This window comes from Protopterus annectens, chromosome 7.part0 (assembly GCF_019279795.1).
Source record: "Protopterus annectens isolate FY-2018-M chromosome 7.part0, PAN1.0, whole genome shotgun sequence".
NCBI classification, from domain to species: Eukaryota; Metazoa; Chordata; order Ceratodontiformes; family Protopteridae; genus Protopterus; species Protopterus annectens.
In genome coordinates, this window is record NC_056739.1 from 440132320 (window position 1) to 440156010 (window position 23691).

Sequence of the window (23691 nt, forward strand, 5' to 3'; positions counted from 1 at the left end):
GACCTTTTCAGTGGTAGTGGGCATGGTGTGCTGTGCACAATTTCACATTTCTGTAAAATTGTCCAACTCTGTGGATTTGAAAAGGTGGAAAATCTAATTGTTACACTAGTTTGAAAACCGTTTTCAGATATGTCCTGTGCCTAGAAGACAGGAATGACAAAAACAATGCTTAGAGGTATAACAGGCAGTCAGTGTGCATGATAAAACAATAGTACATCGCCTTGCACAGTAAAAAAAAAATATATATATATATATATATATATATATATAGTTATGGACATGTGATAATTTGATTTTAGCAGATGTGTACATGCACATTTTTTTATATTTACATGAGGAAGAACATTAAGAATACACAGCTAGTATGCCAGTTCAAATCTTATATCCTAGCTCAAAAGAATCATTTCCTAAGTTACAATTTCCTCTCTCAACATTTCTGATAATGCATTCTGAAGGAACTTTTTAAAATATGTCAACTCATTGTATTCCCAAAAAGATGTTCCCAATTACCTCTCTCTTTGCTATCACAACTCTGACATTTGCAGTCTCCCTGATGAAAATGGTATAAAAAAATTCATATAGAACCACATTCTAGCAAATGTCCTAAACTTTTTAAAATTTGCTGCCTATTAAAGAGCCATGCAGATGTTTTTCCTATTGTTCCTTTGTAAATTCTTTCCATTTTTCTATTCCCAATCTTTTCTACCCTTTCTGATTGATTCTTATAGTTATCATGTAATATTTTATATGCTCAGCAAATTCTCCATTTTGTATCAGCAGCTTGTTTTCCAGACTGCTAAAAATGCTAAAAGCTTTAGATTTTCATTTAGCTCTCCACTAGCCCATTCTCTTTGTCTGTAGTCTGTTGTCACCCCTGGCAGGGAAATTTGTCTCCAACATGTAGTAAGAACCTTTGCCTCACCACTGAAAATCGGGTTCTGGTCATACTCATAAATAGTATTCTCTGATGAAGGCTTATTATTTCTCCCAATATTCTCTTAAGCTCCATAGCAGCAGTTTTTGGCAGAATATAAATATGTGTCAGAGGAATCCTCCTCCCCTTCCAGTAAATTCTTAATACCATAGATTTCCCATTATTGCCCTTTTTCTCCTCTTCGATCACAAGCCCTTTGAGCAATCGATATTACTACTCTCGTTTTCCTTTGTCCCTGATCCTCTGTTGTATGTTCACCCTGAAATATTTTCTTTGTCAGATTCACATGCTCATTTACAGTTGTATGTATTTCCCGCAGCGATAGCTTTCAGCCCAAAGAAAAAGTGCAGTGGAAACCTTTAAGGAAACAAAAGTGTACACTGTTATAGTAAATGCATTAAAGTACTAAGGCTGCAGACCGGCAGACTGCTTGTCTCCAAGTAAAAGCAGTTGGTGGCAATAAATAATAATAATAATAATAATAATAATAATAATAATAATAATAATAACAACAATAACAACAGGAATAATTAGTAACTTCACAAATGGATGAAAAAAATCTTTGTAAATTTCACTCAAAATACTCTGTTTCAAACCTTCTCGATTAATTTCTTGCATATGAAGACATTGTATCTCTACCTGAAAGCATTTTAAGGGAAAATTGTTAATCACTTTGCAAAACTACCCTTTTCATGCATACTTTTTTATTTCTTATTTTTCAAGGGTATTAGTGTAAAAAATACAAACCCTTCTCTATAGCTTAAATGAATGACTTTACTATAGATTGACATCTCTGAAAACAATGGAATTTTTCTTAATTCTGTATATAATGTACATCTCTGTGAAAACAATGGAATTTATCTTAATTCTGCATATAATATGATTAATGCACTTTTACATCCCCAACCCAAAATCCCAGTGTCGCAACATTATTTTAACTTCAGCTTGCTTCTGCACAGCCTTTTTTAACTTATCATTTTGTAAAGCCTGGACGCCTTACAGCTAAGAAAAATTATTTTAGCATATACAGCAGTCTAGATAAGACACTCCCACCTCACAGTTAAAAATGCTTTATAATATAACATGCAGTTTTCCTTGTGATATATTTGTACACATATTAATCAGAATAAGAACTAGTTTACTTCCAGTTACATCTTTATTCTAATCATTGTCCTAATAAACATTAAGGTCATAAAATGGAATATATGCTTTATATTCACCCTCCTGTTCAACACAATCAACTGAATCCCAATCTTTCTCAGCTACGTTTTCTTGCAAGACCATATTTTACATGCCAAATCCTCTATCCAGTGAGGCTGGTATTTTACAGTCTCCCACTTATTCACTAATTTCACAGTTCTAATGGTTTTCTTCCTAAACAGCACCATCTCCTAACACTATATTCTGCTTCATGTCTAAGATCTAAAAGAAGGGTAAACATCAACTACACAGAAGGCGATAAACAAGTTTTCCTCGCATTTTATATATATATATATATATATATATATATATATATATATATATATGTATGGGTCTACTTCATAACATTGAAATTTCATAACATTGAATTTCATAACATTGAGACCATAACATCGAAAATTCAAAACACTGAAAACCCAAAACATTGAAAACTTAGAACATTGAAAGTGTGCTTCATAACATTGAAAACTACATTGCACAAGTAAATAATACCCCCTCCACCTACAACACCTAACTAACAAATACTTTCTACCTCAGGTTAGGAAATTAACTTTTTTCCACTGTAGTGCGATCTTGGAGTTGGTATATTTAATTTACGGGGGGGTGCAAGGAGGCTTGCCCACCTGCAGAAACATAATAGAAAGTGTATTTGTTAATTAGGTGTTGTTATAGGTGAAGAGGATGTTATTTACATATGCATTATAGTTTTCAGTGTTATGAAGCACACTTTCAGTGTTCTGAGTTTACAATGTTTTGGGTTTTCAGTGTTAAGACTGCATGTCAGAAGCGTAGTAGAAAGCGTGTTTGCTAGTTAGGTGTTGTTATAGGTGGAGAGAATATTATTTATATATGCATTATACTTTTCAATGTTATGAAGCACACTTTCAATGTTCTGAGTTTTCAGTGTTTTGGGATTTAGATGTTTTGGTCTCAGTGTTATGAAATTCAACGTTATGTAATTTCAATGTTATGAAGTAGACCCATTTATATATATATATATATATATATATATATATATATATATATATATACATATATATGTGTATAAACTAAATCTTCACCTTCTTTTCTCATTATCTGATGATTTTTTCTCTCTTTTAATGATGTAATTCTCTTAGTTTCTCTTTCATCTGTATTACTTTCGACATTTTCCCTACTCTCCATGTAAAATTACAATTTTTTCACAAAATGATTTTCCATTGTGTTTACACTGCTGTGACTGAATATTTAGCCTACTTAATACCATTGTAAACTACTCGTATTGCCCAAGAGGTAATGCAAGTATTTTTTATCAAAATAAAATGTGCATAAAACTGTTATCACAATTGTACAGTTTCAGTTCTATATTTCAGTTGCTGTAGATGTCTTCTAATACCTTTGTATGCTGATCATTTTGGGCTTGGTTCATACCATTAACTGGTCATCAGAAAAGTGCACTTACCCAATTGACAACTGTAAAAATAAAGTAAATAAATATAGGTTATCATGGCTCTAGTAAGAAGCTCAGTATATTTTTTGGCATTGGGGAAGATGTTTGAATATGTTCATTCTAGATTTTTGAATGTCAGATTCTCAACATTCTTGGAAATTTCATCATCCTTGGAGTTACTCATTCAGATAATTTAACAAGAAGCCAAAGTATATAAAAGTGGGTTTATCTTTCATTTTAACCATTTCATTTTATTTTAGTTTGTATGATGTAAGCAAGTACCTGAGGACTGGAAAAGGGCAAAGGTATCTAACTGGTGATGAAGGTGTGTGGAGATAGATCGTGTCATCCTGAGGCTCACATGGAAAGCCCTTAAGAAGGTTATATTTGATCAAATTTTAGACTTCACATCTGAATTAAGACACTGATTTATAGGACAACATGCTTTCAGGAAGGAACATTGATAATTATACCTGTTATTTTTTGGAATAACATATCTTGGCTTTTATACTGAGTGTTGTGATCAGAATATTTTATCATGTAGCTTGTTTAAACCTTATTAACAAACTAAAATGAAACTAAATGCAAGCCTTTTGGGGTAGATTGACTGGCTGTTAGAAAGGGCATGACATACAACATATATAACTAGCATGGAGGAAAGCAGATGTCCATAAGAACTTCCAGAGGGATCAACTTTCCTCCTCTGCTGTTTATCTTGAGTACACAGAAGTTGCAGACACATCCAGATATACAGATGACATTAAAACTTGTAAAATGTAAGGTAGATTGGAGATCATACATTATTTCTTCAGAAGGATGTGAATAATCTAGAAATGTGGTTTGTCAGAATTCAAGATGGACTTTTGTATAATGAAATCAGCTTACGATTCTTTAGTCTTAAAAGCTTATCTGATATATTCTCTACCCTTCCTGAAAATATAACTGTGTTTGATACCTTTTTGGATTTTGGTGTCTAGCTGGTTATCAGACATCAGTGGTGAAGCACTTTGAGCTAATGGGTATAGAAAACGTTCAGTAATGATTCTGCTGCTGATCAGCATTAGCATGATTGATTCTTAGTCCCCTGCTGTGATCACCAGCAAACTTATCCCCAGTGCATAAATTACAGTGCGTACCAAGACAGTGGATTTGACTCATTGACGGGATTGATATTAAGAGAACTTGTTTTCTCTCTTATATAGCATGATATGAGGACGCATGATTTTGAAGGGCAAAGCTTGTATTTGAATGTCTTATGTTAAAAAAGGATGTCAGTGCTCCAAGTTAAGAGCCAATAAATTGGGTTTAATAAAAATTAGGAGTAAATTCTGTTTGGAAGATGAAATAGTTTGTTGAAAAGCTTGCCCAGGCTGCACTTATCTCCCTAAAAATACTAAACAATTAAACATGGACACTTTGGGTTGTGGACTGTAGATATGTTGTAGTGGGTAATCATCTTGAGACATGTGCTCCTTCTCAAATTTTCATCAGTATGTTATCTAATTGTATGATACACTGAAAATGTACTTGATTTTTTCATAATTTGATAGTGGAATATGAATGGTTAGTTACAGCATGTCATGTGTTTAGAGAAATTTAAATCTAGTTATACTGCAGTGATCCATCCCCTTAAGGATTTACATTAATATGAAGGCAGTATTTCTAGTACTGGATGGACATATTCTAGAGGTAAATAGCAAATTCTCTAAGCAGCAAAGAACAGATGAAAAATATAACAGAAACGTTTCACATAATGATATTTAACACAAGTACTGGAAGTCGCGCATTTCATATCTACAGTTTTCATAACAAAACTTACAATATCCCATGAAATTTAGTCCATGACTGCCAGCTCCTTCCAGGAAAATGATTTTTCAATGCACATGCAAGCTTGTGTATATGTGTGTGTGTGTGTGGGGGGGGGGGGTAGTAGGGGCTGCTAGTGGCTGACATGAGTATTCCTAGATAAAGGCAAAAAAATGCAGAGAGAAGTTGTGGAAAAGGTCATGGGATGGGAATATGTACTGAGAAAGTCTAAGGTCATGCTTTGGAATTTTAGCTCCAGTGCAATTGCACTACAGTAATGTTGCAGTGATTTAAGGATATCTAAACTGCATCCAATGATAACTGATATGCCATTTTGATCTTTTCAGACAGTAATTTTAATGTACGTGTGTCATAGTTTTATGTTGTAGTAACTACAGTGATATTACTGACAGAAATTTCACAGGCTATTGAATAAATATTACAAACATAATAAGTGTTGTAATGCTGTACATTTCAGTATCAAGACAAAATTGTTGATAGGAGAAAATAAATATATATATAACCAATTACACCGATAAAGACAGAGTACATTTTAAAGCTGACTTGCTGTAAAGGCCTCCCAAAATAAAGAAAAATATATTTTATTGTATTGTTCTTATTCATATTACTTTTTTGCTTTATTTCTTGGGGACCCATTCCTGTGCAGGTATAGCTAATTTAAATTCATTGCAGATTTTGTTTCTTTATTCTGTACTAAAACTGGAAAACAAAGTGCAAAAAGGTATAAGCTGCACTGCAAGAGCCTTTAGATATCTTTATGTTTTGTCTCCAGACCTTTGTAACAGTGCACTACATAAATCTGTAATTTTTCATTTTGAAAAAGCAAGCATATTAGTTTGTATTTCTCTGCATTCAGAAAGTCACAGGAAGTATAATGCATATTTGGACTCATTCTGTTACATGGCAGTCTGTGCTCAAAAGGGCCAAAAAACAATATATTTCAACACAGTAATGCAAGGGTGGGGAGGGGCACCAGAAATATATGGGCATTGGTACACATTTGTCACAGCCATGATTTGCCCATTTGAAATGAAATGATGTTAGCACAACTTTAATAAAAATGCTTATCTTACCCTGTTTAGAAACTCATATGAACTGACACTGGCCATGAACTTACATTGTTAAAGGCAGAAAGTGATGAGGGCCTGGGCATTGGAAGGCCAGTGCCTCTGATATTTTAAATATATTGGCCTTTGCAAGTGTACTTTCACCTAACACCAGTTGAAATACCTTATTTCCTTTTTTAATGATCATGTTTCTTCTGTTTTCAGTGTAAACTCCAGGACCATCTGAGTTATAGTTTTTTCAAATCTTTATTTACAAGAGAGATAATTTTGAGAGGAATCTCCTCCCCGTTTAATGAACCACATGAAAAAACATTTTTTACCCCTTTCTTCTTCAAGAAAGAAATTATAAATGCATTGTTTTCGATTTATGCATCACTTTTGCATCTTGTATGTTTTGATTCTTGTCTTTTCAACTAATCTTGTGTGGTATTTTTTAAAATATTTTTTCTTTAAAAAAAGAAATTTTTGTGCTTTCTTGAATTTTTTGATTGCTGTTATCTCTCAGATACTTTTTTACAGTAATCTTTTTTGAATTCTCTCTCTTCCCCTCCCTTCCTCCTTTTTTTCTTGGTCCTAGGTCCGCACACCAAAAAACGTGATGATTCTGGCTCAAATGATGCTCCCCGTGATGAAGGTATTTTTGATGCATGTTTTTTTTTTAACCCTGATACTTTTTTTTGTCTTCTTTAACAAGAAAAACAAATTCTTCATACCTTTTCCACTGTGTTTTTCTTACTGCATTTTTTTCTTTTTTTTTTAAACTGTTAAAACTTTTTTCATCAACACAAAAGACATGCACTCCCCACAAAATGTTTAGTTTTGCTTTTTTGTGGGACATACTTACAAACATCTTTTTCTTATATGAAGTCCTTAATTTGTTCAGTTTAAGGTACATACCTTTTACTTGCATTTCTTTGGAAACATTTTCCCTGTGGTATTTACAAAACACTTGAGACATATTTTTGATAAGACAAAGATTTATTTTCATGGAAGGTTCATGGTAGTTGTGGAGATGTTACTGGAGAATGGATTGATGCAGTGTGTTGAGGGGAAGTATCCTGGCTTACTGTGGTAGTAGTTGTCTCAGGGTCATGTATCAGTGCCATGACCTGTAAAAATATCTTTATTTCACATGTCATGTTTTCAAAGCTGGAGATAGTGAGGACATGGCATATCAAGGGTTCACATGTTAAGTATATGCTTTAGGAAATGTTCTTGTCTGGCATGGAGAGATTGTTTTGGACAGGACTGTTCTCAGTACTTAATTCTGAAGTGGAAGATAAGAAGGTACTGCTATACCAGTCACAACTTAAATTGTTATTGTGGTCAGCCATCTTATGTAAAAAACTAATAAAAATGAGCTTGAGCATAGTTAACTATGAATGCAATATGCAAAAAAGAAAAGTCTTTCACATAAGGGTTTCTTTTTATTTACTAAAGTGTCTAACAAAAATGCTGCTTGCCTATATGATTAACTGTTTTATTCTGGGCCCATTAAGAAAATATTCTGTTCCTCAAGAACTTTGAGATGATTCTTTTTGGTGTCCTTGCAGAGGTAATGGGCAAATTATGAATAGTCAAATTCCCGAAATTCAAAATGTGGATATTTAGTACTTCATTTTTGAAAGTTGCTATACAGCTCCTCAATTTACATCTCCCCCAAGGCAAAGAAAGTTAAAGCATCTGATCACTGTTCTCCATAGGAAATCACTGGCTGTATGATTTCTAGGTATGCATCAGCTATGATTCCTTTCTTTTGGAAGATTTCTTCATTCTTCATGTTTGTGCAACCATGGAGCTGGTCTATGTATGTTTGGGTGGGGTAGCTTGCCTCCACATGGAGATACAGGGGGCAAAAAACACAACATCTATTTTTTTTCTGTGGGGTTGATTTGTCAAGCAGTTGTGCTAAGTGAGTTGGTTCCTTGGGAACTTTAACTTGAGGAATCATATTGGAAGCATTTCCATGGATTTGTTGCAACAGAGGCTTCATCCTACTCCTAATTTACTTTTCTAACTCCAAGGTCATAATTGTAAGAGGGCAGTGCTAAAGAAACTGTGGGAGTAGAGTTCCTTTCCCAGCTGTTAATAAATTTTTGCTGTAGTGTGACAGTAAATGAATATGGATTTACTTATCCATGCAAAGAGTTATTCATTCATAAATGTTAATTCAAGCAAATGCAGTTTGACTGTCCATGGTTTGAATGAGTGAACAGCTTCGAGAAGGAAACTTACTAATGGAATAATCTCTTAGGCTGATGTTATGCCAGTAAACAGATGTGCAAATTTGTCATATTCTGAAAGACCAGAAATTCTTGATGACAGAAACACAAATAAATGTGCATTGAGAAATCCAAAGAGTCACTGCATTACTTAAAACAGCCATTGGTTTTAGGGACTGAAAGACTGGCACAACGTATTAAAACAAAAACAATTAATGACTATAATGTAAAATGAGTTAGAGACAACATGTCATAATGGGATTATAGGGAGGGGTATTTTTGTTTTAGACAAAGATAAAAAAGTGCTATTCCATGTATGTTTACATTTGGTTCTGCTGAGCTGTTACAGTTGATAGTGATACAAACCGTTCAATACTGAAAGTAGCACAGAAATATAGTGGAGAAGAACCTCAAGGTTAGTGAAGGCAGAACATACGGTATGGTTTGAGTGCAATAAAGGTGGACAAAACAACTTGTCAAGATGGCACCCACCAAGTCGTACGTGGTGCTGGCTAAATACCTAGATAAGACCACTGGGATGACCTTTCAGTACCTCTCTGCATCTAAAATTTTTGTGTCACAAGATCAAAAGAATAGCATAGGTGGTGCATTGCTATCTTACAGCAGTGTTCTCCAGTTCAGTTCTAAGTTCATGTGGAATCTGCCTTTTTGTGGAACCTACATGTCCTACTTGTGTTTCACTGGGTTTCCTCTTGGTGATCCAGTTTTCTTGCACCTCCATAGAGTGATTGCTGTTCTACCAAATAGTCCATTATGTGTGCTTGCTGTGTGAGTGGTGTGTGATTAACTGTGCTTGTGTGTTCTGCAATAGACTGGCACCTTATTTAGCATATATTTCAATGCTTTATGCCAACTCTTTCCTGGGATAAGGTCCAGCAAATCCACAATACTGTAAAGGATAAAGTGTTTGCCAGAACATGGTTCAATGGATGAAAGATTAAAGGGTGGCTTTTATGATAATACCTCCCCATATGTGGGGACACATGCACACACACAAACAGACACTGAATGTGGAGTAAATAATTACCTAAAACATGGAAAGACAAGAATGTCTGACTTCGGAAGTGACAATAGTGTTGCCACTTTTACATCCTTCTGTTTCCTGACAAATAAGCCAAATTCCCTGAATTATGAAAATATACTCCTTGACAAGTAGTCACATCATCACTTTTAGCAAGCCACACACAGAAGAACCAGTTTTAAAAGCTATTTACAGTGACTGCATGGACAAACAGCGCTTGTATGGATCCCTAGGCGAAATGTTCCATGGCAACTCCCACTCCCACTGTCTACTGTCACCCTGCCATACACCCTATTGTCCAGTGATGCCCTATTTTCCTCACTTAATTGCCTCCTCACACTATCCAGAGTACTTTTGTTTTCTCAAACTTTGTCTTACTTGCCAGCTTTTCCTGTATACTTGCAATACATCCTAAATAGCCACAATTGCATTGTAATAATTGTGGAGAAAATAATTTAATTATGCTGAGGTCTGGAGACCACTAAGTCCCCAGAGGCTATAGGATTCTAAATGCTCTTATGTGTATTTTATATTTTTTTCCACAACCTTTGGTCCATCTGTGACTTGAACAAAAAATAATACTAAAATAAGAATTTTTTTCATTGAAAAAAATACAAAACTGAATAGTAGTTATCTATAAACTGAGAATAAAATGCTTGTGAGGGCATGAGGGCATGTAAATTATATCTGAGAACTCTGCCTTTTGCCCAATCTCCCAAAAAGATGGTAATTTTCAATGTATCTGTATAGTGTTAAACTGGGATGAAAGTGAAAGGAAAAAGTAACAGTGATATAGTTCAAGCTGTTGCTGTCATACATCTATGCAGCATGACTCCTCAGCGCTGTCATCAAAGTACATACATTCTGTGTACCCCTCTGAAGTCAAAGTAGGATGAAAGTGAAGTAAAAACAGGGCACAACAAAAAACTTTGTCTTCTTGTCAGCTATACATATGCAGCATGCCTCCTTTCTTTTACCCTCAGAAAATAGCCATCTATGTATATATATATATATATATATATATATATATATATATATATATATATATCTGTTTTCTATTGTGAAGAATGTAGATAAACAGCACTTAGAGTACTTCATTCCAGCTTGGTGTTCCTCCACAATACTCTAACCTTAGACAAGCTATATGGCTGAAAACCTTACTAAGCCAATTATAGAGCCAAGATTGCTGCCTTCAGAAGCTCTGAGTTTCTGTGATGCATTCCCTGCCTTATTTTTTCACTAACAGGAGATTTATATATGTGCCTGCCAAGTTTATTTTTACAAACACACACACACAAAACATATTTTCTAAGCAAACTGAATGATCATCATTTCACCTGTGGAATGCCTTTTGGGTGTATCCAAATAAAACCCACACAGTGATAGGGAGGACAGATGAAGCCACAGCCAAGAACTAAGAGCAAAACATATTTTCTAAGCAAACTGAATGATCATCATTTCACCTGTGGAATGCCTTTTGGGTGTATCCAAATAAAACCCACACAGTGATAGGGAGGACAGATGAGGCCACAGCCAAGATCTAAGATGGGGGGGGGGTGAACAGCTATCAGATGGCAACACTACTCTCTGTGCCACTGTTCTAATGATGTGCTCCTTCCCCACACATCTTGTCCAGATCACCAGAAAATAGTCAGTTAGTGTGTGTAATGCTAATGCATGGCATTGATGCAAAATGGAAGAAATGATGTCCAGCTTATTACTCTTATTTGCACTTCAACCCTACACACACACACACACACACACACACACACACACACACACACACACACACACACACGCACGCACGGACGCACACACACGCACACACACATGCACGCATACACACACACACACACACACACACACACACACACACACACACACACGCATAACTCACAACAATGATTGTTTTTTACACTGCATTTGAATGCAGATAGGGAATCCAAGTGAAACAGCAAATATTTTAGGAAACATAATTCAGAAATGTGTTAGATCTCAGAGTGATTAAAAATACTTTTCAAGTATTCACCATAACTGGATTTCCTGACTGTTGATTGAGACCCTGATTTCTTTCTTTTGGTAGATTTCTTGATTCTTCATGTTTGTGCAACCATGGAGTTGGAGATGGTATATGTAAGTTTGGGTGAGTGATCTTACCTCCACATGGGAGATACAAGTGGAAAAAAAACACAACATCTAATTTTTCTGTAAATTTGTGGTTATTTCCTGATAGTCAGGAAAATTTTCTGGCAGCTGCCAACCCTAATTGACAAAGCATAACAAGGCAGACCTAAAGATGAAGTCAGTGACATTTCTGGATCACAGTCATTGCTAAAGGGGACATATTTATAGATTTTGTTTTTTTGGAAGATCCTGATTCTTCCAAATGAGATCCATTGAGCATTTTAACTTAGTGATATGAAGCCCTTTGGTCCCCAAACTTTGATCTTCTTTTTGTCTGTTTGTAATGTACCATTTCTCTCTCCATGTCCATATGTGTTTTCTTCTGGTCTTGTAATTTCTTGTCATCTCCCAAAAATATTGGTTACTCTAAAATTATTCATGCATATTGCTTTCGGCTTTGTGACCTAGACTGTAGCTGAAAGAGTCAGAAAGCGTCAGTCTACTTAATTAAAAGATATTAAATGACAAGCGAACCAGGGTGTGAGCATATGGTGGATTTTTTAGATTTGAATTTTACATAATCTAATAGATCTGAGTTACTGGAGAAGATTGAGGTAATTGAATAAGAGAAGGATTTGGATTCTGTGGATATAGAAGTGATTGCAGGTCTAAATCCTGTGATTATAGAGGCAACACAAGACTGATTTTTGGCACTGGAATAATTTGGGATATTTGTAGATCATATCTCTCAATCAGTGCACTTAACTAGTGATACCACAATAGCAGCTATGATTAAAAATATAATTAAAAATGATGAAAGGGCTACACAATAATTTCAAGTGACTGAATTGTAGAGCGGATAAATGGTGCCATTAAATGCAGGATAGCACTTTGTTTAGAGTGAGGACTTAGGGAAGCACTTCTAAAAAAAGGTACACAAATGGGCACCATAACATAGCAGTAATGTACTTACAGGCTTTTATTTTCAAGAAACACAAATAATGGTTCTCAGAGTAGAAAGGTGATAGCAATAGCTGGCTTGGTAACACAAAGTATAAAAAGGGGCATCCCACTCAGATATGGGGACTAACCTGTCCTTCAACTAGCATGTGGTCATGCAACACTTTCAATGCAACATACAGCTTTACTGATCATACTTAAAATGTCATATTGTAGGAAACAGGACAGCACAGAGACTCAGATGGTACATCGGTTGAATAGCAAGCCCTATAAGTGTAGGTGGGAAGTTGCATATATTTTTTTGAAAATTAAATGGTGGGTGATGGGTCATGCTCAGAATTTTAAGTACAGGGAAATAGAAAACCACCACTTAGGTGTAAGCTATCTTCCCATTAATAAAAGGTACAGAAATGAGAGTCCATTGGCATTGGCAACAATGCAAACTTGTCATATTCTGAAAGACTAGAACATCTTGATGGCTTTTTGATGGCAGTTTCATGCGATGGCTGCTTAACGTATTCCCTCCAATGGAGTTCTCTAGATGTTTGCTCTCTAATTTCAAATAATTGCATCTTGAGCTTTTTGACAAAATCAAGTTATGTTCTGACATTTCAAACAAATGTCCATATCCCTGAAACCACAAAAGTTACTAACAAAGCATAAATGCCACTGTTCAGCACAAACTAATTTTTACTGTGGTAGCATTCATTAGATTTTATGTCTTAAACTGTATTTTATAATTCATTGTAAATGCAGTAAATATTACATTTGTGATACATTGTAAACCACTTACAATACCTGAGTAACTGGTCAGGGTACATATGTAATGTCAGCAGTATTTTGTTCACCCTGCTGAGAGCTTTCATATGCAGCCTAGCAGTTTAATCTGTGAAACTTGGTTGTTAAGCTATTTAGAGAAATATGACAATTATAACAATATAAATGAATAGTATATGAACAAAAATTAACATCTGTTTAGATGCACTTGACAGAAGCCACATAGTAGTGAATTTATATTGTCCTTCATGTAAACCTTAAGAGGAAATCTTTAAAAACGTGTACTTAGCATGGTTTTAGAATTCTTAAAGTAAACATTAATAGGCAGTATTAGATGCCTAGAAGCATCAATAGGATGTAACTAGAGAAATCTCTGGAGATGTCACTAGGCTTTATGAGTCACACCAAATTATGGACTTGCAAAAAGTGATTAATGCCACTTCGACAGTGGTTGCCATGTCTCTTAATGTGTCCCTGAGGCATCCACCCCTGCTACCCTGCCCTAGCTATGGCTTTCATTGGCAAGAACTTGAAGCAACAAATAAAACTGAAGTAAGAAGAAATTTCTTGATTACAGAAAGGGGAAGGGGGGTGATGGGTAGAGTACTGTACAGCAGGAAGAGTTAAAGCATAAGGTGGTAAATGGATACATGGAGGTGGGAAATGGGTACAGTGAATACCAGAAGATGAGCAGTGGATAACTCGCATACAGGAACATGGCTAGGTGCAGTCAGATTCTGCTTCTCCAAACTCTGCAGCCTTCTCCTCTTCATCGTGTGTTCGTACATATACATGCATAAATGCAACTACATGCATGAATGGACAAAAATAAATAAGAAGCAGAGGCTGAGTGAGCAAGCTAGGTCTTAATAAAGAGTGATCATTCTGTAGACCTCATATTCAGACAGATGAGTTTTAAAAATAGGGAAATTGTGCAACACTCCGAGTATATGTGCCTTTAACTCATCCCTAAAATTATTACTGAAAATGGACTACTACAGTTATGTATTGAGAAAATTCAAGAATTCATATTACATTGTCTGTGCACATCAGTTAACATGTTTTATTTGAATACCTGTGTTAAAATCCTGCTTTTCAAAGTTTATGTGTCATTTTGAAAAGGATTTCTTAAGTTCACACCTGAATTTGGACTATGCACTTAAAATTCTACAACTCAGTAGTAACATTATTGCATATACTTAGTACATATATTAGAGGACTACTTTCTTAGAGGAGGTTGAGGAGAATAGTTTTCATAGAAATGCTAAGTAGAGGATTATTTTGTAGGAGTGCTTTGTGGAGGCATTTCAGAGAATGGATAAATGGATATTCAAGGATGTGTCATTTAGTAATATGACACTCTTAAATAACTAAAACGTTATATCTGGCACTTGGTAAAAGAAAGACTATATGCAGAATATGAAGTACAGATTTTATATTTCAAGATGCTTTTTCTTCCAGTGATGTTTAAATTAATAGGCCAGATATGTAGACATTTTTAAGAGTGGTGAAGTCTATTTTGATGGAGGTTTTGGAGAGAGGGTCTGTCAGCAGCAGTTGAAAAGAAAACTTTTTCAGCAATGATCATTGACACTGGATGGTTTTATGACTAGGATGAGTGATTTATGCAACATTTATAGAAAGTCTAGAAAGCAGAGCTGGAGATAGAGAACATTTTATAGAGAAGTGATCTTGCCTTGGGGGACGGTTCAGGGATAATCTACCTTTTTGTCACTTTCTTGTGGGGACTGGAGGAATGGCACAAGTCACCAGTTTAAAATGACACTTTCATCAGTTGACCCCTGCTTTTGCCATGTTACCAAGGTTTCCATTGACCAAGTGACTAATAATCATATGTCATGGTGCTTTCTTTCTGAAGATTACCCTTGATTTTGACTCATACTTAAGTCGGGTCATTATCAACAGTGATTCTCCATTGTTCTGATTCTTATATTAGAAGCAGTTAACATATGTGCCTTAACTACTGTCTGTTCCAAAATTATAAAACTACACAATCAGATACCCTGTGCTTTCACCTGGAGAACCCAGTTTTTATATAATCATAGAGCAGTTATTGTATTTATTTCCAGATGATTAACAATACTGTCAGTGGATGGAGTCTGTTAGAACTTTGTAAAATTCCAGAATGTTAGTTTCACTTGCATTCCTCTCCTGATATTATCACTGAAAGGTGCTTAGCAAAGGCTCAACAGTGAACCACACTGTGCTCAGGCATGTATATGGAGCATAGATGGCTTTATTACAGTGTCTGTCCTTGTTCTTGTCTGAGAGAGACCAAGTGGCCAGTATGGCTGACTGTAACTATGGCATACAAACCTAGTACTTTAGTACAGAGCCTGTGATGTGCGGTCTGCATCATACTAACGTTAAATATGGTTACATGGCATGTCAGGATCTCCATATCGCTGTTCAGACCATATGTTGCACAGTGAAAGAGTGGTCTGGGAAACAGGAGGTTGTGCTTTGCATGTACATGTCATTAACTTGTGGGGTTAGATACTTACTTGCAGCTGACAGGTTTTGATGCCCTTATACTGTCTTTAGAATCTATGATTCTGAGGTATCAGTCACCATTAATCATTGCAGATTTCAAATATTGCCCTTTCCTGCCTCCATTACTGAGTTTTGTAAAAAAAAAAAAAAAATCATCAGATGTATTTCTTTCTCTCTTAATCTCAGAAATTTCTCTATGGTCTTTAATAGAAATCACCAGATTTATTTTACATTTTACAAGTGATTTTATGAATGGTCTGGTATGAGTTACATGCAATTATAAATACCAAACATCACTGATAGTTTGCACACATATTTATATATTAATAAATTATAATTTCTTTTTATCTGCACAAGTATATGCACATTACAATGTTTACATACATCTGGAAACAATATATATATATATATATATATATATATATATATATATGTGCTTCCACTTCTTTTTTTGGCTAAAACATCATATGGTTCTACTGATTTACAATATGGGACAGTGCTGACTATAAACTGTAATGCAAATTAGAGTTGCTGAAAAGGCCTACAATAACTTCAGTCCATGACATAGCTTCTGCCAGTCCTATATTATAGGAAAACTACATCCTGATATCAGATTAGGCACCACTCCAGTAAACTCTTGTAATGAAATTCTCCATGGATGCTTGCATGACAGCACTTAGCGTGCACTGTCACATGGGAAGCCACATTGTATAAATAGTAAGTTCCTATCCCTTATTGCCAAAATGTTGGCAAGAACACAGATCTCACTTAAGGTTTAAATGTTTTGAGAAGCGTTACTTGGTACAGTGCGACATATTTTGTTTACATGGGTAAGCATGAGCATTGTGTGTGGAATGGGCTGGCCATATAAACTGATAGAGAGATTTAAGGCCTGTGTTTTATTCTGACATAAAATGAACAAATAATACCATTAGAATTGTATATGTCATATAGAAACAAGAAGCATTAGGTATAGTCTGTGTGTTATTAAATAGACAAGTATAGAGTGAGGTGATCAGACACTGAGCTACAGGTAGTGGCTTGTCCACAGATTGCAGCCTTAATCCCTTCCACCTTTTTGATACATCTCTGTTCCTTTCTGCATAACAACTGTAAACTTCCCTATACCTCATAGTTAGGGAACTGGAAGTCTGGCCTATTGTGCAGAAGATTAGGTTTATAAGCTATGGTTGATCCACTACCTGTAGCCCAGTTTGCTTCCCTCAGCCTCCATTTCTTGCTCCATGCATTTAAATGTCTGCTGCTATTCTGTACATTGGAGGGCAGCTATGCACATATGTAGGCCTCCCTAATGCCTTGCTGACAAGGGAGGGTGGTGGCCCATTACCAAAACAGCCGAACAATGAACTGCTTCCTGATCTCCTGAACTGTAGATTAGTTCAGACAATGGCTGCCTCGGCTTGGAAAGTGCACCCTCTGGGGGAATTTAGCAGAACCGTGTTTAACTATAGGTAGAGTTAGTGTGCAAGACCTAATGAAATTAGTTTTGTTCTGGTGACCTACCTACCTCTATCTTTTTAATATCCGTTAACTAAGAAGGCAGACTGTTCATACAATCCTTTCCAGCTGTGTCCTGGGATCCAGAAGCTGCAAGTAAAAGAATAACGCATCTAGAGTAAATCAAGACATTTGGTCCTGGTACAGTTCATTGACATGTTGTACACAGAGTACAAAACACTGAGGCCCTCAATCAATCTTTGGCAGAAAATAATAAAGTAATAAAAGGAGTAAAACACAGATTCAGTGCTATACATATGGTACACACAGTGTCTGTTATACTCAGTTTATTGACAAAGGAGAGGAAAATTATGTATATTGATAAAGAGGACTACCTTACAGCATGAGTTATATTCTGATATAGATTAATGGAGTGACATGTTTTGTTTAGTGATTTTTTTTTTCTAGTAGATTACAATTGTAGTGCTTTTAAGGCAAAGAGAAGAAGTACGTATTCTACCTTTGACATGAGAATATTTTTAGCACTGCAGTAATGTGCATCAGGAGTAAGGATACTATGAGTATGTATGAGATGTTAAACGTTTGAAAGTACCTTGGATACGATGCATTTATTCTTTGAAATGAAGTTCACACAGGTTGAGCGCTTTCATCTGCCTGGAACGCAGATTTCATCAGAACCATTCTACAAGGCATCAACTCAATCTTAAATACTTGATTTGGCGCCAAACACAATTAATTAATTTGATTAAAATGGATGGGTCTTAAAACGGCCATGTTCTTAAAATAAGAATAGAACTCTTCACAATGTTGACTATAAAATATAAGAATATACGTATTAACTAACTCCACTAGTTGATCATTACTTTAGTGTGCTCCGAAATACTAACTTATACATCATAGCCACTAGTATTAAATGCTAAAAATACCTATAACAATGAATAACATGTGTGTTATATATAAATAACGTGTGTATATATAAAATACATAAATACATATACTTGAAAATACATTAAAGAAGTAGTACACATTATGTTCATATTGGTTGCGGGCAAGATGACTAACCTGTTTATCTATTTAATAATAATGTAGTGTAAATTGCATGGATGCATTGTATACTTTGATCGTACTGTTAAATATACTATAAATACTAATATAGACTATAAATAATAAATAAACATAAGAATAAATTAATAAAAACTAATCTACACTGTTTCTAGTCTGTACTATGCACACGGTTTCTAGTCTGTACTAAGTAAACAAGTCCCTCATACTGCTGTTGTGGGTCCACCCTTAGTCCTAGCAACATATGGAACTATGGTGGGACACGTGTTGAAAACTGTAATCCAATACTAAGGTACTACAGTAACTGATATAAATAACTAGTATAAAAAACTGATATAAAATGACACAGATAATGTCAACTCAATTTAAAGCTAACAGGGGTTTTAAACTAATGAAGTCATTAATTCCAGGCTTGGTGGTGGCATCAGTACTAATTTGCCATCTACTTTCTTTCCAGGCCAGGTATGTCTTCCTCAGAATCATGAAACCGGACAAGGGCGGAGGGGTGGTAATTTTTCACAACAACCAGTATCATAATGAAATACTTAGCATTCTGCTTGATTCCGGTCATTATGAAAAGGTAACCTTGAACCAAATTAATACAGGTTATAGACGCATTGATAACACCTTGGAAGAGTATTTGATTGATGACCGTATTACTAGGGATGTATATGAGTTCATGAAAACTGAATATCCTATTTTGGCACGTATTGTAGGAATCCCCAAGATACATAAGAATCTGCATAAACCACCGTTCAGACCCATAATTTCAGGGTCCAAGTCCAAGACATTTAAAATAGGAACTATCATTGATCAATGGACTAAACCTATTTATAGTAAGGTGGACCATTTGGTCAAGGACTCATGGGACTTTTTGAGCAAAGTCACAGATGACAAGTGGGATGATAATTTAACGTTCTTAACAATTGATGTGCAAGACCTTTTTTCCAGCATCCCAGTTAATTTAGGACTGGACTACTTCTATAGTAGTATATTTAAGTATTCAGGATGCAGTAGTGATAGAGTGAACTTGATTACGGACATGATGAGTTTGGTGTTGGAACATAATTATATCGAATTTGAGGGCGAACTATATAGACAAACTAAAGGAGTGGCGATGGGGGCTTCCTGCGCTCCCATTTTTGCGAATTTGGTAATGTTGGAGTGGGAGAATGTCCATTTATTCACTTGTGAATTTTACAAACACATCCGGCTGTACACCAGATATTTAGACGATGTGTTTATTATCTGGACAGGACCTACGGACATGATAGCAGCCTTTGTGGAATATCTCAACAACACCACAGACTTTTTGAGATTTACCTACCAACATGACAAAAAGGGTATACCCTACTTGGACACCTGGATAGGCAATACTGGTACCGGATTCATTTCCAGATTATACAGGAAGCCTACCTTCTCAAACGACTATATTCACTTTTCTAGCTGTCATCCTAGACACATTTTCAAAAATATAGTTAAGGGCCAATGCATTAGAGCAGTCAGAATGTCATCCACTGATGAAGACATGAATAAGGAACTACTCTTCATTTCTCAACTTTTCATTGACAGAGGATACCCTAAAAAATTATTGGATAACATCACTACTTATGTCAAAGCACAATGGGGGCTAAAATACAAACCGCTTTTAGGCAGTTCAACCTCAATGCAGAATATAACAAGTGATATGCCAAACAAGATGGTATGTGTGATTAGATTCAACCCCTTTGTCAACATGATTACTGACATCCTAAAGAAGTACTGGAGCACTATTATTTCTACGGGTAACCTGGGGAATTTAGTAGGAACAGAGATGTGGACTGTGTACAAAACTGGAAACAATATAAAGAATATTTTGGAAAGTGGACCAAAGAGCGATAGAACAAGAAGCAATAAAGGAACCAGGAAATGTGGTCATTGCAACCAATGCAAGTTCATAAATACTACACCCACCTTTAGGCTAGAGAACATCATGCACACTAAGATCACCGGTATATCAGGTAATTGTGACTCAAAGCGTATAGTGTATATTGCCAGTTGTATAAAGTGTCCGGCCTACTACATAGGCAAAACGGAAAGGAAGATCAAGACACGGATATACGAACACATTTATAATATTAGTAAGCAAGACACGAAAAATGCTTTGTATAGGCATATTTGTGAAAAGGGTATTGACCACACCTTCAGGTTTTCTATTATTGACCAAGTAAACATCAAGGATAAGGGGGGTGATTGGAAGACATACCTGGCTTGGAAAGAAAGTAGATGGCAAATTAGTACTGATGCCACCACCAAGCCAGGAATTAATGACTTCATTAGTTTAAAACCCCTGTTAGCTTTAAATTGAGTAGACATTATCTGTGTCATTTTATATCAGTTTTTTATACTAGGTATTTATATTAGTTACTGTAGTACTTTAGTAATGGATTACTGTTTTCAATATGTGTTCCACCATAGTTTCATATGTTGCTAGGACTAAGGGTGGACCTACAACAGCAGTATGAGGGGCCTGTTTACATAGTATAGACTAGAAACAGTGTGCATAGTACAGACTAGAAATAGTGTAGATCAGTTTTTATTAATTTGTTCTTATGTTTATTAGTTATTTATAGTCTATATTAGTATTTATAGTATATTTAACAGTATGGTTAAAGTATACAATGCATCCATGCAATTTACACTGTATTATTATTAAATAGATAAACGGGTTAGTCATCTTGCCCGCAACCAATATGAACATAATGTGTACTACTTCTTTAATGTATTTTCAAGTATATGTATTTATGTATTTTATATATACACACGTTATTTATATATAACACACATGTTATTCATTGTTATTGGTATTTTTAGCATTTTATACTTGTGGCTATGATGTATAAGTTAGTATTTGAGACAAGCACTAAAGTAATGATCAACTAGTGGAGTTAGTTAATACGTATATTCTTATATTTTATAGTCAACATTGTGAAGAGTTCTATTCTTATTTTAAGAACATGGCTGTTTTAAGACCCATCCATTTTAATCAAATTAATTAATTGTGTTGTTTTATACTGGCTTCGAGTGACGTGGATTTACCCTGTTCTGTCATTTTATTTTACTAGTTGGAGTGCTCTACTATTTATTTTATTCTTTGAAATGAAGCTTAATGAGGGGTCTAGTCACATGCCAAAGTATTTACAAGTTCTATTGGGCTATTTTAGGGATCAGTGATACAGGAGGACAGATAATGAGTATCTGAGTGTTTCCAAATAACAGGGATGACCTCATGTGCATCAAGAAACCTATTTGTATTGTAGAAGGCCTTAGGTAGTGTGATTACAAACAAAGAAAACTGGATAAGTTGAAGGAGACAGTATCAGGGCACTTCAGATTTGAAGCTGGATGTAGAAGACAGAGAACAATTCAGGTTGAAATTATACGGGTCCATTCTGAAGATACTGGTTTAAGCTAACATAAACAGTTAGAGCTGAAATTGAGTGCAGGAAGTTATTTTATAAGGAAGATGTGTTCTTCTCAAGTCAAAGACTTCCTTAAGTTCAATGAAGACAGCACTAGTTAGAAAGGTCTTTGTCAGAGTTTGAAAATATGGCATTTGTGGCTTAAGGAAGGGCTGCAGAGGTGTTGAAACTAGGCTGGAAGCCATGATGTTTAGTTTATAAAATGTACTTATTCTGTATGTACTGAATTGCCTTTTTAAATAGGATTTTCTAAAGAACACTCACCATAGGCAAAATGATAGTTAGCATGAATGTTTTCCAGAAGAGTTAGGTTACTGCATTTTGAGACACAAATGATGATTTTCTGTCCTATGGGTTTATAACCTATAGGCTCAGAGAGATTTAGGTATAAATGTAAATAGCTTCACATTAAAGATGCATGGAGAGGAATAAAACTAGATGACCTTTCAGGAAATTACAGAAGAGAACCTTTAACTAACATGTATAAGACCACTGGATCTCATCTAAAGCCTTTGTTGAAATCAGTGGCAATAACTAGCCAATGTGTAATGAAGTTTTCACGCATTTCAGAAAATGTAAGTCTTGTTATATGGTCAGTACTAAATATGATCTATTACCTAACTTGGTCATTATGCACAATACCTTGCAAGTACCGACCGGTCTTTTATCCATTACTTTTAAGTATAACTTAGTGTCCACAGAAGTAAGACTTGATGAAGTTTGCCTTCAGTATTAGGTAACTGGTTATGGTTTGGTAGAACAGAATGCATGACAGGAAGAGGCATTGAACCAATTGCCTAAATATTTTGAAAGTAAATAGCTGCATGTGGTATTAGCTGTACCTAAAATAATATATAATATACAAACTATTGCCAACAAATTATGGAGCAGTGTCTTTCCTTTTGATCTGAGATTCATTGCTTTGTAATTTTTCATGGGACTAGCACCCAAGTCTGCTTACGTAAGTCAAATGAATAATACGTATTGCTTTTATATAATTTTTTTCTTTTGAAGCACTATTCGGTCTTGATAGTTGTCGGTGTTATTTTTCTGGCATGAAATCCCTGGGTAATTGTAATCAACTTATTTGTATGATTTAGATATATTTTGCACTTACCAGCTTTGCGTTTTGACCCTTTAATAAATCTGTATTTCCATCCTTTTTCAACTCTATAACCTAGGAGTTTGTTGTGCTTCTCCTTCGGGCTTTGTATGCTTAGTAGCTTCCTTAAAATAATCCTGAATTGAATTATACTGTCAATTGTTTGATTTTATTGGGCAGCTTATAGTTCAGTATTAAGTTTTAAGTCATGCTTTCCTAAATTAATATGTTTGTTAAATGTTGTATAAGCTAAAGCAACTTTTAGGTGCATGTTGATTTTCAGGGGGCTTGCTGTCTACATAAGGATTAAAGCAGAATGCAGTATTGTTTGAAGTGCATGTTTTCAAATGACTCTGAGTTATTCTTAATGTAGACCATGTATTCTGGATCGTTTAGAATTAGCAGGTCCATTCTCTGTATAGAACTGTAGATGATTATTCAAGAGTAATTACATAGAAAGTACTGAAATAGGAGATGATAATGTCAACCGA

General features: G+C 35.2%; 1 protein-coding gene across 1 annotated transcript in view; it reads left to right on the top strand.

Moving 5' to 3' along the window:
- Positions 1–23691, top strand: part of NLGN2 (neuroligin 2) — a 2850277-nt gene that overhangs the window by 1444122 nt on the left and 1382464 nt on the right. Inside the window, exon 4 of the mRNA XM_044077021.1 lies at positions 7035–7091. Within this exon, the coding sequence (XP_043932956.1) occupies positions 7035–7091 (57 nt within the window). The remainder of the gene's footprint in view (positions 1–7034; positions 7092–23691) is intronic.